Below are 17,077 nucleotides of genomic sequence, written 5' to 3' on the forward strand. Positions count from 1 at the left end.
ATGATAAACAAGGAATTTGTGAGATTGGCAAATACAACATGATTTATTTACAATATATGCAACTCAGCTCTTATGACAAAAAGAGCAATTTATGTACAGAATATAGTGGAATATATGGTAAGATTAAACTTAGTGCCTAAAGTATTTGAGTATGTTTTTTTAACTTACCAAGCTAGAGGAAACTATGTAATTGTGTCTTAAATCTGAAGTGTGAGTTATATCATACTAAAGAGTATGAAGGTGGGGAATGAGTAACGCAGATAATACCACTGTTGAAAATATTTGCTACTTACGAAGCCCAGAAAATAAAATCACCTATGAAGGTCTCTGGAGATTCTATGCAAATATTTATTGAAAAGCTTTATGAAGCAAATATATAACACATCAACATATAATATATGAAGGCCTTTATGGTAAATTAATATTCTATAAAGCCCTGTGTACACTAAATATAAAATAGCCAAAAATCAAGTGAGCCTGAGAGACCTATAATTCATTTTGTATATTACTCTATATACCTAATTAAACAATAAACAAAATTATTTAATTTTGAACATTAGATTTTTAACTATTGATAATGTTCCAATTCCTGTGCAAATTGCATTCAAAAAGGCCAATTCTCAGTTACAATTGTGTATAACTTGATTATAAATGGAAGCATTTTGGCTATAATTTATTATGCATGCTTATTGCTATAAAAGAAATAAGCAACATTTTAGGTTTATTGTGCAAGAATTTTAATCAGATTTGCACACATCTCAAAAAACTCTATTGTGTGACTTCCTGGCCTTGGAGTTAAGTCAACAGGAGAAGAGTCCAGTGATGTCACAGATGAGGTAAGAGAAGCTTCTGAGGGTTTCCCTGGAGTCTCAGCTTCTGAATCATTCTTTTGGCAAGATCGATAGTTGCTGACAGATCCCGATCTCTGTGGAGTAGCAGTCCCTGACTTGGCTTCAGTAATTTCATCTGGGTAAAAAGAATCTTGATTTAGTATAGTTTATCATACTTTTTTTTTTGTTTGTTTTTGGGCCATACCTGGCGGCGCTCAGGGGTTACTCCTGGCTATTTGCTCAGAAATAGCTCCTGGAAGGCACGAGGGACCATATGGGACGCCAGGATTCGAACTAACCACCTTAGGTCCTGGTTGGCTGCTTGGAAGGCAAACGCCGCTGTGCTATCTCTCCGGCCCCTAGTTTATCATACTTTTTTTTTTTTTTTTTTTTTTTGGTTTTTGGGCCACACCCGTTTGACGCTCAGGGGTTACTCCTGGCTATGTGCTCAGAAATCGCCCCTGGCTTGGGGGGACCATATGGGACGCCGGGGGATCGAACCGCGGTCCTTCCTTGGCTAGCGCTTGCAAGGCAGACACCTTACCTCCAGCGCCACCTACCCGGCCCCATCATACTTTTTAAAAAAAAATTTGGGCCACATTCAGATATGCTCAGTTTACTTCTGTTCTGCTCTCAGGGTTCAATTCTACTGAACTCAAGAAACCAAGGAAGACACTGGAATCAAATACAGCAAAACAAATGCCCTATCCACTCTCCTATCACTCCAGCCCTACCAGAAATTTTTAATATTTCATTTGCTTCTTTGAGTCTATCTATCAGTTATCAACATGTTTAGGGCTGGAGAAATACTACAAAGGGTAAGATACTTGCCTTGCATGCAACCCTGGTTTGATCTCAAGTACTGTGTACTGTTCCTTGAGCACAGAGCAAGAGTAAACCCTGAGCAGAGCTGTGGCCCCCAAACAAAACAACAAAACAATTCTTCTAGGGTCAGGAAGAAAGCTCAAAGGAGTAGGAGCAGATATCATGCACATCACATGCAAAGAACACAGTTCCATTCTAGGCACTATATACTCCCTTTATATCATTAGCCCTAATACCAAACCTTTGGGCCCACACATGGCCATGCCAGTTATTACCAGGAATAACTACCCCTTCTCAACACAGAGAAACCCTTCATCCCTTTAAGTAACTCCTCTATATCAAATCATATGCTAGGGACTTGAGAGTAGTACAGAGTTTTAGGCACTTGCTTTGCCTACTGATGAACCTGGTTCAATCCCCTATACCACATGAGGTCCCCTATGGCCAGCCAGGAGTGATCCCTGAGCAAAGAGCAAGAAAATTAAGCCCTGCTCTAAGCATTGCCCGGTGTGGCCCAAAAACAAAAACAAAAAAAAATGGTCATTCATTTGGCAAACCAGTTGCAAGTAAGCCTAACATTGTAACTTTAATACAAAAAAAAAAAAAAAAAACAGTGAAATAAATAAAACTCATTTTATTTTTCAGATGGTATTAGTAGATAAATAGCATCTGCACATAAACAAAAGCAAGTAAGTTTGGTCAGCTCAAATCTATGGCTTTCTGATACTACACAAGTAGTAGTTTGTGTTAATTAAAAAAAAAGACAAAAATAATCATAAATATATTTAATAAATTTTTGTTTTTATTTTGCTTTGGGGTCACACCTGGCAACAATCAAGGGCAACTCATGGCTCTGTTACAAATTTGTATTTAACTAAAGGCTTTTGCTCAAAAAACATTTGTAAATATAGGAATGCTCTTTACAATGCTAGAGAAAATGTACAATGTAAAAGTACATTTTAAGGGCATGCAAACGTGGGATCTGAATTCATATAGATTTCAAGCCATTTAATGTACTACATCGTTTTCTTTTTTTTTGTTTTTGGGCCACATCCAGCGGTGCTCAGGGATTACTCCTGGCTATCAGCTCAGAAATAGCTCCTGGCAGGCACTGGGGACCATATGGGATGCCGGGATTCGAACCAATCACCTTAGGTCCTGGATCGACTGCTTGTAAGGCAAACGCCACTGTGCTATCTCTTTGGGTCACTTTCTATTAATCTGTCCTATACATGTATACCCCAATATTAAAGATGCCTTTTTCCCATTTCAAAATTAAAATGTAAAATATCTTGCTTCCTGAAATTTATAATTTATCTCAAGCTCACCAAAGTAAATTACTTAAGATATTCTTGCAAATTATACAAATTGGTAATCAGAGATGCATTTTCTAGGTATAGAAAATTTCACTTTAAAACTGAAAATTGTGGGGCCAGAGAGATAGCATGAAGGTAAGGCATTTGCCCTGCATGCAGAAGGTCGGGTGGTTCAAATCCTGGCATCCCATCTGGTCCCCTGAGCCTGCCAGGAGCGATTTCTGAGCATAGAGCCAGGAGTAATCTCTGAGCACTGCCGGGTGTGACCCAAAAACCAAAATTAAAAAAAAAAGCAAAAAAAAAAAAAAACCTGAAAATTGTGAAATACTCCACCTAATTTAATGTTTCTTTAATTAAATTCAAGAAGGTTCTTTAAGACCTTCCAGTAGGGGTCACTTTTGATGACTGAAATACAAAATCTAAAATTTTAAATATTTCAGTGGCTTCATATCAGGCCTGTGACTATATTAAAGAGTAAACAAAAAATAAGGCTGAAGTGGTAATATACAGTGTGTAGGGTGTATGTTTGAATGCAGTCAAATGATTCCCAGCATCCCATATGGTTCCCCCAGTCAGTCAAAAGTAACTGCTAAGCACAGTGCCAAGAATACTCTTGAGTACTGATGGGTGTGGAAAAAAAATCCTTTATTGAAAGCTAAATAAAACTGGAATCATGTAACTTACAACAATTAATTATCAGTTCATATATTTCTTCAGTGTAAGGATTTGGAAAAAAAAATCTGGCTCAAGAGAAAAAATAATCTAAAATTGTATAAAACAGGGGCTGGAGAGATAGCATGGAGGTAAGGCATTTGTCTTTCATGCAGAAGGTCATTGGTTTGAATCCCGGCAACCCATATGGTCCCCTAAGCCTGCCAGGAGCTATTTCTGAGCATGGAGCCAGGAGTAACCCCTGAGCGCTGCCGGGTGTAACCCAAAAACCAAAAAAAAAAAAAAAATTGTATAAAACATTTCTCAGTCCCCTGAAATAAACCTTACTCAGCAATATTTCCATTTCCTATATGTTACTGAACAACTCTATTAACTATATTCTAATTCTTAACTGAAAATTTAAACTTTATTAAATATTTTTAAAATTTTTTAAATATCTTACCTAAAAACAAAAACCATATGGACCCCCAAGCAGGAGCGATTTCTGAGCATATAGCCAGGAGTAACCCCTGAGCGTCAACTCAACAGGTGTGGCCCAAAAACAGAAACAAAAACAAAAAAATAGGGGCCGGAGCGGTGGTGCTAGAGGTAAGGTGTCCGCCCTGCAAGCGCTAGCCTAGGATGGACCTCAGTTTGATCCCCCAGTGTCCCATATGGTCCCCCCAAGCCAGGAGTAATTTCTGAGCACATAGCCAGGAGTAACCCTCAGCGTCAACAGGTGTGGCCTTAAAACAAAAACATAATATGTTACCTAATGTTTGTTAAATATTAGATTAAAATGTATCTTAATAAAAACCAATAGAAAAGTCAATATTTCTTTCTAAATGAAACACTTTATCTCACTGAAATGAATCACACAAAACAAGTAGCAGAAACTATCACTTTAAGATTCTAAGAATCAGACTACATCTAGCCTTAAGGATTTTATAAGATATACATATGAACAGGAAATGAGATTCACAAACAAAGGCATACATGCATACACGTCACATTTTATTTTCTTTTGTTACTGAAATACTGAGACTAATTCAAGAAACTTGAACTGGAAAGCCAAATGGCAAGGTCATTTGGTCTAATATTTATGATATTATTTTGTGAAATGTACATACCATCAATACTCCGGAAATCCAGTAAGTATGTTCTGCTATCCACTTGGTATAACTGTAGACTCATTTTGGAATAAGTGCTTGTCACAGGATTCTTCCTTCGAACCCGCAAGTAATATGGGTTTACAACCTAGCGAACAACGTAGACAAAAGCAAAGTCAAAACACAAATTTTATCAAAAATTTCACATGCCTGGGCCCGGAGAGATAGCACAGCGGCGTTTGCCTTGCAAGCAGCCGATCCAGGACCAAAGGTGGTTGGTTCCAATCCCAGTGTCCCATATGGTTCCCCATGCCTGCCAGGAACTATTTCTGAGCAGATAGCCAGAAGTAACCCCTAAGCAATGCCGGGTGTGGCCCAAAAACCCAAAAAAAAAAAAAATTCACAAGCCACAGTTTTGCCAAAGGGCTGTCAAACAGAATGCTCATTCTTACCTTCCATTCATAATCTAGTTGTTTAATTGCTCTACAAACTTCTGCCATGATATCATTTGGTCGACTCTGACTTCTAATTCCCAAATGCCATTTAGCTTTCCTTACTCCTTGGTGTTTGGATTTCTGTGGATTTAATTCATCAAGCGTATGGCGAGCCCGTGGTGTTTCAGCAACCAGGAACGGTACTCGCTCAGGGTGGGGTCGAGTCAAATGGTGATCATCAAGAAAAGAATCAGGTGGACTTGTCGCCAAATAAAAATCTTTGGCCTCGTTCATTATTCTCCTGTTATCTATTATGAGGTGGTAGGCAACGGCCAAAGGGTCCTGATGATTTCTATTGTAAAGGCAACTAAGAACCTCCTCTTCTGAGCATTCAAATTTTTCACAAACTTCTTTTAAGGCTTCGTCATCAATCATGGTCGAACTGTACGATGGATCCTCAGGAAAGAGGTATTTTGGAAGATCCTGTTTAAACCATTCATGTTCCCTTCGAAAAAATTGTAATGTTAGGAGTCTGAATACAGATGAGATTGAAAGTAACTGTGGGGCAGGATTAAGATATTAATTCGGGGGGGGGGGGCTGTTTGTTTTCTATTGTTTGCACTCAGAAATCACTCCTGCCTGGCAGGCTTGGGGGTCCATATTGTCTCCCCTATTCATGTGTTTTTATGCCCCCTATTCATGTGTTTTTGTTCATGTGTTTATGTACTCTGCCCCATTCATGTGTTTTTATACTCATTCTGTACTTCTCATTATTTTTTCAACTGAGATTTTCTTCTTCTGGCTTACATTTCATCACTGCATAAATATTCGGGAAAATGCCACAATCTCCCATCAAATATTAAAAGGGAGAAAGCATTTGCCGTAGGAGTAGAAAAAACCGTCTACCCTCTTTGCTTAAATATTTTAAAGTATAAGTTTTAGGAAAGTAGAAATAGGAAACATGAGTAACCCAAGTACTGCCGGATGTAGCCCCAAAGCAAAAACAAAACAAACAAAAACAAAATACACCATGATGAATGAATGAATCAATCAACACAAGATTGGTGAAGTACCTGCCCTGCATATGATATGCCCTTGCATTCAATCAACAGTATCACTCCCATCCCCCACAAAATAGTTAATAAATATATCTGTACATTAGTACAGGAATGCTTTATACTTCCTCTGTCCTACAACTTCTACTCTTGAATAACTATGATGAGACTATTAGATCTTGCAAATGTATTACCTGATATCTTTTATTGTGGCCCTCTTCATGGGATCCACCTGCAGCATATGTTTCAAAAGGCTAATCACAGAAGGATTTAAATACTGTGGGGTATAAAAGATCCCATCGCATATCTTCTTAAAAAGAGTTGGCACATGATCATCATCAAATGGAAGTGTTCCACATAATAAAGCATAAAGAATGACCCCACTACTCCATATATCTACCTCTGGACCTGCATACAATCTGTAAGAACAAATACAAATTGGATTAAATAATCATCAATGACAGAGAGCCTACCAATCAGAATTTTTTTTTTTTTTTTTTTTTTGGTTTTTTTGGGTGTTACCCAGCAGTGCTCAGGAGTTACTCCTGGCTCCATGCTCAGAAGTCGCTCCTGGCGAGCACGGGGGACCATATGGGACGCCAGGATTCGAACCGATGACCTTTTGCATGAGAGGCAAACGCCTTACCTCCATGCTATCTCTCCGGCCCCACCAATCAGAATTTTTAAATACAGATACTTCATAAAGAATTTCTAGTAAAATAGAGCTAGAGCTATTGCTACAGTAAAAGATCCTAGAGCTTTAAAAATTAAAATCTTTCTATAATCCTCATGAGACAAGGTCGAAACTTGAATAAAATATCACTATTGGGGACCGGAGAGATAGCACAGTGGCGTTTGCCTTGCAAGCAGCCGATCCAGGACCAAAAGGTGGTTGGTTCGAATCCTGGTGTCCCATATGGTCCCCCGTGCCTGCCAGGAGCTATTTCTGAGCAGACAGCCAGGAGTAACCCTTGAGCAACGCCGGGGTGTGGCCCAAAAACAAAAAAAAAAACAAAAAACAAAAAAAATATCATTACTGATTTAAAACCTCCCCTTTCTTTTTCATTCCAGAAAAGAACCAAGTAACTGCTTTACAGGGAAAAAAATTCTATTTTTGGTTTTTGGGCCATACCTGACAATGCTCAGCAGTTACTCCTGGCTCTGCAATCAGGAATCATTCCTGGAGGTGCTCAGGGATGCTAATGACCAAACCCAGGTTGGCTGCATGCAAGGCAAATGCCATACCCACTTATCACTCTGGCTCCTACAGAAAATTTTAAACTCATATTTGTAATACGCAATGGTCCACCAGCTTAACTAGCTATCATATAACCCAGTCAAATGACTGGTATTAGGCAAAGGATTTCTTTAAATTGGTCAATATAAACACTATTTTGAAATTTTGGGCCAAAAAGATAGTACATGTTAACCTGGCCAAGCCTAGTTCAATCCCTCAAGCAGCCCTGAGAGTCATTTCTGAACACTACTGGATGTGCCCCACAAGCCTGAAGTGTCCCCTCAACTTAGTCCCAGCACTAAACCACTGCACAACCAGGTGTGACCAAAAGGGAAACTAACTTCTTGTTAGTTAGGGAAACTAACAAGAAGTTAGTTTCCACTCACCCACACAAACAGAAAAATATCTTCAAAATTGGGAGAATTAAAACATTTATTACTTGTTGTTACATTTATGCATGATTATCATATATTTATCTTCCTTATAACTTAGCATCATCCCAGTATCCATATACCTGGCATCATATATGGTCCCTAAGCCTGCCAAAGATGATCCTTGAGCACAGAGACTAAAGCAAGCCCTGAGCACAACCGGGTGTGGCCCCAAAACCAAAAAATTAAAAAAAGTCAGGAATACAGTCAAAAGGCTAAAGCTTATAATTTCATCATAGAGTCCTGGGTTCCATTATGGTACCACATGGTCCTCTGAGAATCACTAGGAGCAACTTCTCAGGATCTCTGGGTATGGTCTCCAAAAAAAAAAAAACACAAAACACCGAGCTAAAAATTCAGTGCATGTCAGCAGCATTTGCCTTACAAGCAGCCGATCCAGGACCAAAGGTGGTTGGTTCAAATCCTGGTGTCCCATATGGTCCCCCGTCCCTGCCAGGAGCTATTTCTGAGCAGACAGCCAGGAGTAACCCCAGAGCAATGCCGGGTGTGACCCAAAAACAAACAAACAAAAAAAATTCAGTGCATGTATGTGGTAGTCCCTGGTTCAATCCTCAGCACCACCAAAATGGTCCAGGACATTGCAGGCATTGCAGGACCTAACCACACATTTAATTTTATTAGAGGGCCAGAGATATTGCAGAGGATAGGGCATCTGCCTTCCACACACTAACCAGGGATTGATCCCTGACAACCCTATGGTCCCAAGTCCTGCCAGAAGTAGTCAGGAGTAAGTCCTGGACACCAAGTGTGACCCAAAACCAAAAATAGACAATAAAATTAAATTAAAATGAATAAACTTGGTAATAATACAATGGGAAAGACATTTGTTTTGCACATATGCAACTCAGTTTTGATCCCTGGCACCATAGAAGGTCCCGAATATTGCAAAGACTGATCCCTGAGAGCAAAACCAGGAGCAAGTGCTGCACACCACTGGGTATGACCCCCCCAAAAAAACAAACAAAAAAACAAAACAAAAAAAAAAAACAAGAAGAAAAAATTATATCTCTGATTCCAATTTCAGTGATAACGGTGAAGAAAACTTACTCAAGAAATTTCTATTTTGTGGAGCTCATGAGACAGTACAGGAGTTAAGGAGCTTGCCTTGCACAGGACCAACCCCAGTTCAATTCATGGCAACCTGGCACTCCTTCTGATCATCCCGAGTTCCACCAGAAGTGATTCCTGAGCACTATCAGATGTGGTCAAACATCTCTCCACAAAAAACTGTATTTTTTGATCCAGAGAAATAGTACAAAATTAAGGCGCCTGCCTTCTATGTAGCCCAATCTCCCCCTCAAAAAAATAAGCTAATTGGGCCCGGTGAGATAGCACAGTGGCGTTTGCCTTGCAAACAGCCAATCCAGGACCAAAGGTGGTTGGTTCGAATCCCGGTGTCCATATGGTCCCCCGTGCCTGCCAGGAGCTATTTCTGAGCAGACAGCCAGGAGTAAACCCCTGAGCAATGCCGGGTTGTGGCCCAAAAACCAAAAAAAAAAAAAAAAAAAAAAAAAAAGCTAATTAATTAGTAAGCTAATAGTAAACTAATTAGGAATTTCTACTTGGGGACCAGATAGTACAGGATTAAGGTGATTGCTTTACATGTAGACAAACCTGGTTCTATCCTCAGCACTGCAAATATTCCTAAGCACTTCTGGAAGCTACTCCCAGACACAGAGCTGTGAGTAGCCTCTGAACACTGCTGGGTATGGCTTACAAACAAACAAATAAATAATGCTGTGAAACGGAGATAATGGAGTGGCTAAAGTAGCTTTGCATGCTAGTGATACTGGCTCTATCTTCACCCTCATTCAATCCCACTAACACTGCCAAGTGTAGACCCAGAGGCGCTGAAGATGCCAGAGTGGCCCTAGTGGGCCCCAGCTCCCAAATGGCCCTTTCAGCATAGAATTCTTGAGCCTGTGCACTGAACTGCCTGCCAGCTAGCTGACCACTATCAGAAGGAATGGTACCCAAGCTCCTGAACACTGCTTGTAAGTCACACTCCCTCAAAATATTATATTTTGGGGGCTGGAGCGATAGCGCAGTAGTAGGGCATTTGCCTTGCATGCGGCTGACCCAGGATGGGCCTCAATTTGATCCCCGGCATCCCATATGGTCCCCCAAGCCAGGAGTGATTTCTGAACACATAGCCAAGAGTAACTAAACTGCTGAGTGTCACTGGGTGTGGCCCCAAAACAAAACAAGAATATATTTTGGAAGCTGGAGTATTTGTGCAGTGGGTAGGGTGTCTGTCTTGCCAACCTGGGTTCAATTCTGGGCATCCCTTAAGCCCCCCATGCCCTGCCAGGAGAAGTCCTGAGCTCAGAACTAAAGTAACCCCTAAGCACTGTTAAATGTGATCCCAAAACCAAAATAAATAAATTTCAGAAGACTGGAGAGATTGCTCAAAGGTTTATACTATGGTTACATGGAAAGCTGAGTGCTTTCCATAATGGAGTCCTTAAACTTTGATCCCTGCCTGGTACTTCCTCGTCCCTTGAGCACAGAGTCACCACACCTTGGACAGCCAGGTGTGACCCACAATCAACAAGATTTTTTGTTATATCTTATTAAGCAGACTATCGTTAATCATTTTAGGTTAAAAGCACAAGTGAGTAGAGGTAGAGATATCTCCACACATTCCGGGCCTGACCCATTATGAACACCTTGCCTACACCCACCCTCCAAACAGAATAAAAAGACGAATCTGTCATTTAAAATATAAGAAAATCCTCAAAAATCCTTTTAAAGCTATGTGTTAATAAAGTGAGAGATTAAAATCCTTTTTTTTTCTCAGGGGAAGAAAGAAGGGATTTGTGGTCACTTCCTAAAGAACTCAGTGGTCCATAGAGTGAATGGGACTTCCTGATGCCAACACGTGCTCCAGTCCTTTGAGCCACCTCCATGCTATCTCTCGGGCCCCAGATTAGAATTCTTATATTCTCCACAAGATTTAAAGAATAAAAATTCAAAGAGGGGATAGAGATATGACAGCAGTAAGGGCACTTGCCTTGAATGTGGCCAACCCAGGTTAGATCCCTGGCACCCCATATCGTCCTCCAACTCCTGCTAGGAGTGCAGAGCCAGGAGTAATCTCTGAGCATTGCTGAGAATGGCCCCAAACAAAAACAATACAAAAACACACCCAAAATTTTTTTCAAAAAAATCTTAATAATTTTTTTTCAATATTCCTGTCTAATTCTGAGGCACTTTTAACCTAAAACTTACAGATACTACAAAATGCCATCTATTTGAAAAATTAAAGCTACACAATACAGTTTAAATTTTACCTAAAAGTAACCATTTTCTGTCCAAGTTTGTAACATCTTACCTACCTTTAAAACTCAGTAGTTTAAACCTTCAGTTTTTTCCACATGAGGAAACAATGAAGGTACTCTCATGTAACTAATATAATACAGACTTGCAAACTTTCTCTATGAACGGCATCCTTAATTATTCATTTACTGGGTTAAAATTTTAAAACAGCACTTTCTACATAAGGAAAAAAATAATCTTTAAATAGCTTTCCTTCCACTACAATTAAATAAGACACTAAAGGCTAACAAAATCTAGGAGAAAAAGACAATTACAAATATATATGGTATCAAATACTACCTTCCTGAAATTACTTCTGGTGCAGCATAGTTGGGTGAGCCACAACTGGTTCTTAAAAATTCGCCATCTGACATCATGTTTGAAAGACCTGAAAATGCACAAAATCAACTACTCAGGATTTCCCAAGAACAAAAATAAAAACAAATGTCTATTAAGCAATAAAACTGAGTTTGCATTAAAATGACCATCCTGTTCTTTTTTTTTTTTTTTTGGGGGGGGGGCCCACACCCGGCGTTGCTCAGGGGTTACTCCTGGCTGTCTGCTCAGAAATAGCTCCTGGCAGGCACGGGGGACCATATGGGACACCGGGATTAGAAACCAACCACCTTTGGTCCTGGATCGGCTGCTTGCAAGGCAAACGCCGCTGTGCTATCTCTCCGGGCCCCATCCTGTTCTTTATGTCAAGAAAATCCTACAATCTTCACTGTCTCAATATTTTAACATTATGTCCTAAAATCTGTAATCTACTTGAACATTGTAGTTATTTAATGAATTATTTGTGTTTAAAGAGACTACATTATATTATTGGTTATTCAGCTTCCTAGAATATTTCATTTATAATTATATAATAAATGTTGCATACAGAAATTTACAGAGAAAAATGTAGAACAAATAAAAAGAACAAAAAGCAAAAGTTTCTATTGAGTGCTATTCAGATTTATTTCGAAGAAACTGGTGGAATTTTAATATCAAAGTTTCCTCTCAGTTTACTGCTGTAAGAAACTTCTAGAGTTGAAAAGACAACAAACAAGAAACTTGCCTGCATTACATGCAGCCAATTTTATGTGGTCCTGAGTACCTAAACCCTGCCAGGAGTGATCCATGAGTGCAGAACCAGAATAAACTTTGTGCACAGCCAGTGTGGTCCAAAAAGTACATCAAAGAAACCTTTGATGCCATGAAGATAACTCAGGAGTTAGAGCAATCTTACTTGAATGCTCAGGGACAGATCCAATTTCAATTACCAGCAGCCTGTGGCCTCTGAGCACAGAAAACTGTAGTCCTGGAGTTCCCTCAGAATGTCCTTTGAAGGGCAGGGGGGTGGGGGGGCAGAATGATGGCAGAGCGGTAGGGCGTTTGCCTTGCATATGGCTGACACAGGATGAACCATATGGTCACCAAAGCCAGGAGAGATTTCTGAGGCATAGCCAGAAGTAATCCCTGAGCATTACTGGGTGTGGCCCAAACCCCCCAAAATACCAATTCTCCCCCCAAGAAAACAAAGAATGACCCTGTTTTTATACTGTCCAGATTGATTGAACTCATCATGAGTGGCCCCAAAGCCCCCATTAGAAACACTGTTCAGTGAGGCTGAAGCATTAGTACAGCAGTAGGGCATTTGCCTTGCAAGAGTCCGATCCAGGACAAACTCCAGTTCGATTCCTGGCATATGGTCTACCTGCCAGGAGCGATTTCTGAATGCAGAACCAAGAGTAATCCAAGAGCATGCATGTGTGGCCCCAAAACCAAAAATAAATGCCGTATATACTCGAGTATACCAACTCCTAATTTTACCTTAAAAACTTGGAAAACTTACTGACTTGAGTACAAGCCAAGGTGGAAAAATGCAGCAGCCACTGGTAAATTTCAAAAATAAAATATAGGGGGTTGGAGAGATAGCATGGAGGTAAAGCGTTTGCCTTGCACAGTGGTTCAGATCCCGGCATCCCATATGGGGACCTGTGTCTGCCAGGAGCGATTTCTGAGCATAGAGCCAGGAGTATAGCCCCTGAGCACTGCCGGGTGTGACCAAAAAAAAAAAACAAAACCACAAAAAGAAAAATAACCAAAAAAAAACAAAAAATATATACCCAAAACAATTACAATAATCGAGGAATCAGTAAATAAATAAATACATGATTACATTTACATGATTGTTTGATATACTGTATACCATTAATATACCACATTAATCTATAGTATTCAATGGCAACTTTAATAAAGTGAATAAACCATTTAAGGCAGTAAAGCACTGTAAATAAATGGTTAAAAATCTTGAATCCTTATCCTCCAAAAACCCTGATTATAAGGATTCAGGATTTATAAACATTTATTTACACAACTTTACTGCCTTAAATGGTTTATTCACTTAATTAAATATGTCATTGAATACTGTAGATTAAATAGTTCAGTGGCATACAGTTCACTTTAGCTGCCTACCTCTTCAGCTCAGCTGCGACTTGTAGACTGAGCTGAAGCACCGCCCCCCTCCAGCAGATAACAGAAGATAACTGGAGACTACGAACTTTCAATTTGGTGTGTGTGCACTGAATCAAATAACCTGTTTTGTGCTGGAAAAACTAGGCTTATACTCGAGTATATATGATAAATAAAAGAAATACTGTTCAGAACAAGAGAGGCTGTACAATAGCTAAAATACTTGCCTTGCACATGCCTGACCCAGATTCCATCCCTAGAAACACATATGGTTCCTGAGACCCATCAGCGATAGTACCTCAGAACAGAGCCAGGAGTAAGCCTTGAGCAAAACTGAGTGTGGGCCCCAATCAAACAAACAAGAGGAAAAAGTAAGAGATCTGGAGCAGTGGTACAGCAGAGCAGGTAGGATGTTTGTCTAAGAAGCTGATCTGGGTTTTTTTTGTCTTGTTTTGTTTTTGGGTCACACCTGGCTGCGCTCAGAAGTTACATCTGGTGCTATGCTCAGAAATCGCTCCTGGCAGGCTCAGGGAACCATATGGGATGCCAGGATTCGAATACCCGTCTTTCTGCATGCAAGGCAAATGCCTTACCTCCATGCTACCTGGGTTTTGTCCACAACATCCTTTATAGTCCCTGGGAGCACTGTCAGGAGTAATTCCTGAGTTCACAATCAGGAGTAAGCATGGAGCATTGCTGGGTGTAGCCCAAAAACAAAATAAGCAAAATATAGAGGAAAATATTCTATGTACTCTGTTTTGTCATTTTTTGGGGGGAGGGGCACACCCAGCGGTGCTCAGAGGTTACTCCTGGCTATCTGCTCAGATATGGTTCCTGGCACGCATGGGGGACCATATGGGACGCCAGGATTCGAACCAACCACCTTAGGTCCTGGGTTGGCTGCTTACAAGACAAATACCGCTGTGCTATCTCTCCGGCCCCTGTTTTGTCATTTTTGAGTCTTAGAAGCCTGTAGGACTTCTAAAACCACCAATACAAGGCTAGGGTACTGGCTCAAAGAGAGAACGCATGCTTTGCATGAGAGAATCCAAGGTTCAATGCCAACATGTACTCCCACCAAAGTACCACCTGGGGTAATTAAATGACTGATATAACTGGAGACTGTGGTCTAATGCCAATTTTACTGGCATAAGAAGGTCTCTGGAACCAAAGGGAGTATACAACTCTTTTTAAAACAAGTGTTTAAGCTTGAAATGGTTCAATCTAGGAAAGAGGAATGCTTATGTCTACAAAGCACCTACTGGTGCTAACTGAACGAAGCAGAGTATCGGTGGGAAAGGTAGCCAATAACCACAGAACAATGCTCAAGCATCCTTCCTGTTCAGCCATCAGATGTAGAATATCTATGATGCCTACCCACTTACAGACTTAAAACATATTGGTAAATATGACAGTTCAGCTATTTTTAGATCAACCCCAAACAACAATAAAAATGCACTGAATACATATAAATAATAACAACTAACAATTAAGGTAAATGAATCATTTAATCAATATTTTGTAATAGCTCAAGAATAGTTGGCACTGTTTCTTGTGCTCTTACAGACCACTATAGGCTAAACCACAGATACAGGTAAGAAAATAAAATATTCTAGAGTTTCTTCTGGGGGTATGGGAGGCAGGGGTTAGGATGCCTGTGACCCAAGTTTGATCGCATAATTTCTTTTTTTTTTTTTTTGGTTTTTGGGTCACACCTGGCAGTGCTAAGGGGTTATTCCTGGCTCCAGGCTCAGAAATTGCTCCTGGCAGGCACAGAGGACCATATGGGGCGCTGGGATTTGAACCGATGACCTCCTGCATGAAAGGCAAACGCCTTACCTCCATGCTATCTCTCTGGTCCCCTCTTGGATAATTTTTTAAGCATAACTGGGTGCCATCCTGGAGGCCCCCAAACATAGACAGAATGGCCCTAGAAGTCCCTAGCCTCACAGAGGCTTATGGCAACGCATCTTCATGTCCTACCACTAAGCAGCCAAGCCTATGTATGCATCAAGCCCCACTAAGGAGACCTTGCCCCCACCGAAATATATTTCCTCTGATATGAACCAAAGCTAAGCAAGAATTGTAGAGATTAATTCTTCTCTTAGGTTTACTCATGTCAATGATATTTTATATAGGGAAAGAAAAGACAAAGTTAATTGGTTTTATGATCTTATGCTTTTCTATCATTTAAAACATTTTACTTTTGGAAAGTCTGAGAGAAGATATACTTGCCCTACTGTGGATGTCCCAGATTTGATCCCAGTTCCCATATGGTCTTCACCTAGCACTACTAGGTATACACCCAGATACTCCTGAAACTTACCCAATTTACATTATTTTTTCTAATCATCTTGTTCTAGGGCCAGAGCAATAGTACTATGGATATGACACTTACTTAGTATGCAGCAGATCCAGGTTTGACCCTGGCACCTATAGGATCTCCTAAGCACCACTAGAAGAGACTCCTGACCTTTGAGAATGACCAGATATGGCCTAAACACACACCAATTATCCCCAAATTATCCTGTTCAGAGGCAAGAGAAACAGCATAGGATGTAAGAAATTTACCTTACATGTAGCAGACCCCAGTTTAAATCCCAAGCACCATAAATGTTTCCCTTAGTCCCACCAGGGGACATTCCTGAGCACAGAGCCAGGAAATGGCCTTAAGTGCTGAGCCCAGTTGTCACTACAATTTCCAAAACAAAGTTACTCTATTACTTGACTTTCTGGCTTCTAATGTTTGACCAACCCTATCCCTTTCCTTGTGTTCCTTCCATACTTGATTTAAAAACCTAGAAAAAGACCGCTGACTATTAAGTACTTCACATAATAATATCTTTTCAAGTATCTATAATGCTGCCAATGGCTTACCTAGTCTCATAAAGCTCAACTTTTACTACTGGAATATGCAGCTAATACACAAACTATCTCAAGAAAGCAAATGATTTAAAAAAAAAAAACAACAAACAAAACAAACAAACAAACAAAAAAAACACCAAGCAGAACTATAAAAGCATCCTTACCAAAATCAGCTATCTTTGCATTCATGTGTGCATCAAGCAGGACATTTTTCAGGTTTCAAATCTCTATGGACCACCATATGCCTATGACAATAATCCACACCAGAAAGGATTTGTTGGAACAGGCGTCGACTTTCTTTCTCATCCAGCTAAGAAAAGTAGAGAGATACTCTTAAATAATGCCTCAAGAGAAATTCTTCCTAGAATTTTCTAACCTATAAAACTGTCAAATTGAGTGATGTTATTCAAATAAACCTCTCCTATGAAATGGGGAAATACACACAATACAAAATAAATAATAAAAAAATCCTAGAACAAAATCAGTAACCAATTTCTGACATTCTAACATTGTAACAGCTTGTTTCCT

The 17,077-nt window shown here is 39.9% G+C and overlaps 1 protein-coding gene across 1 annotated transcript in view; it reads right to left on the bottom strand.

Annotated features, from left to right (window-relative positions):
- Positions 1–334: 334 nt before the first annotated feature.
- The window catches only part of PRKAA1 (protein kinase AMP-activated catalytic subunit alpha 1), a 47,403-nt gene continuing 30,660 nt past the window's right edge, over positions 335–17,077 (bottom strand). Inside the window, 7 exon segments of the mRNA XM_049767691.1 lie at positions 335–966; positions 4,753–4,879; positions 5,184–5,670; positions 6,415–6,639; positions 11,528–11,615; positions 16,714–16,759; positions 16,761–16,859. Coding sequence (XP_049623648.1) covers positions 722–966; positions 4,753–4,879; positions 5,184–5,670; positions 6,415–6,639; positions 11,528–11,615; positions 16,714–16,759; positions 16,761–16,859 — 1,317 coding nt within the window. The 3' untranslated portion in view covers positions 335–721.

This window comes from Suncus etruscus, chromosome 2 (assembly GCF_024139225.1).
Source record: "Suncus etruscus isolate mSunEtr1 chromosome 2, mSunEtr1.pri.cur, whole genome shotgun sequence".
Lineage (NCBI taxonomy): Eukaryota > Metazoa > Chordata > Mammalia > Eulipotyphla > Soricidae > Suncus > Suncus etruscus.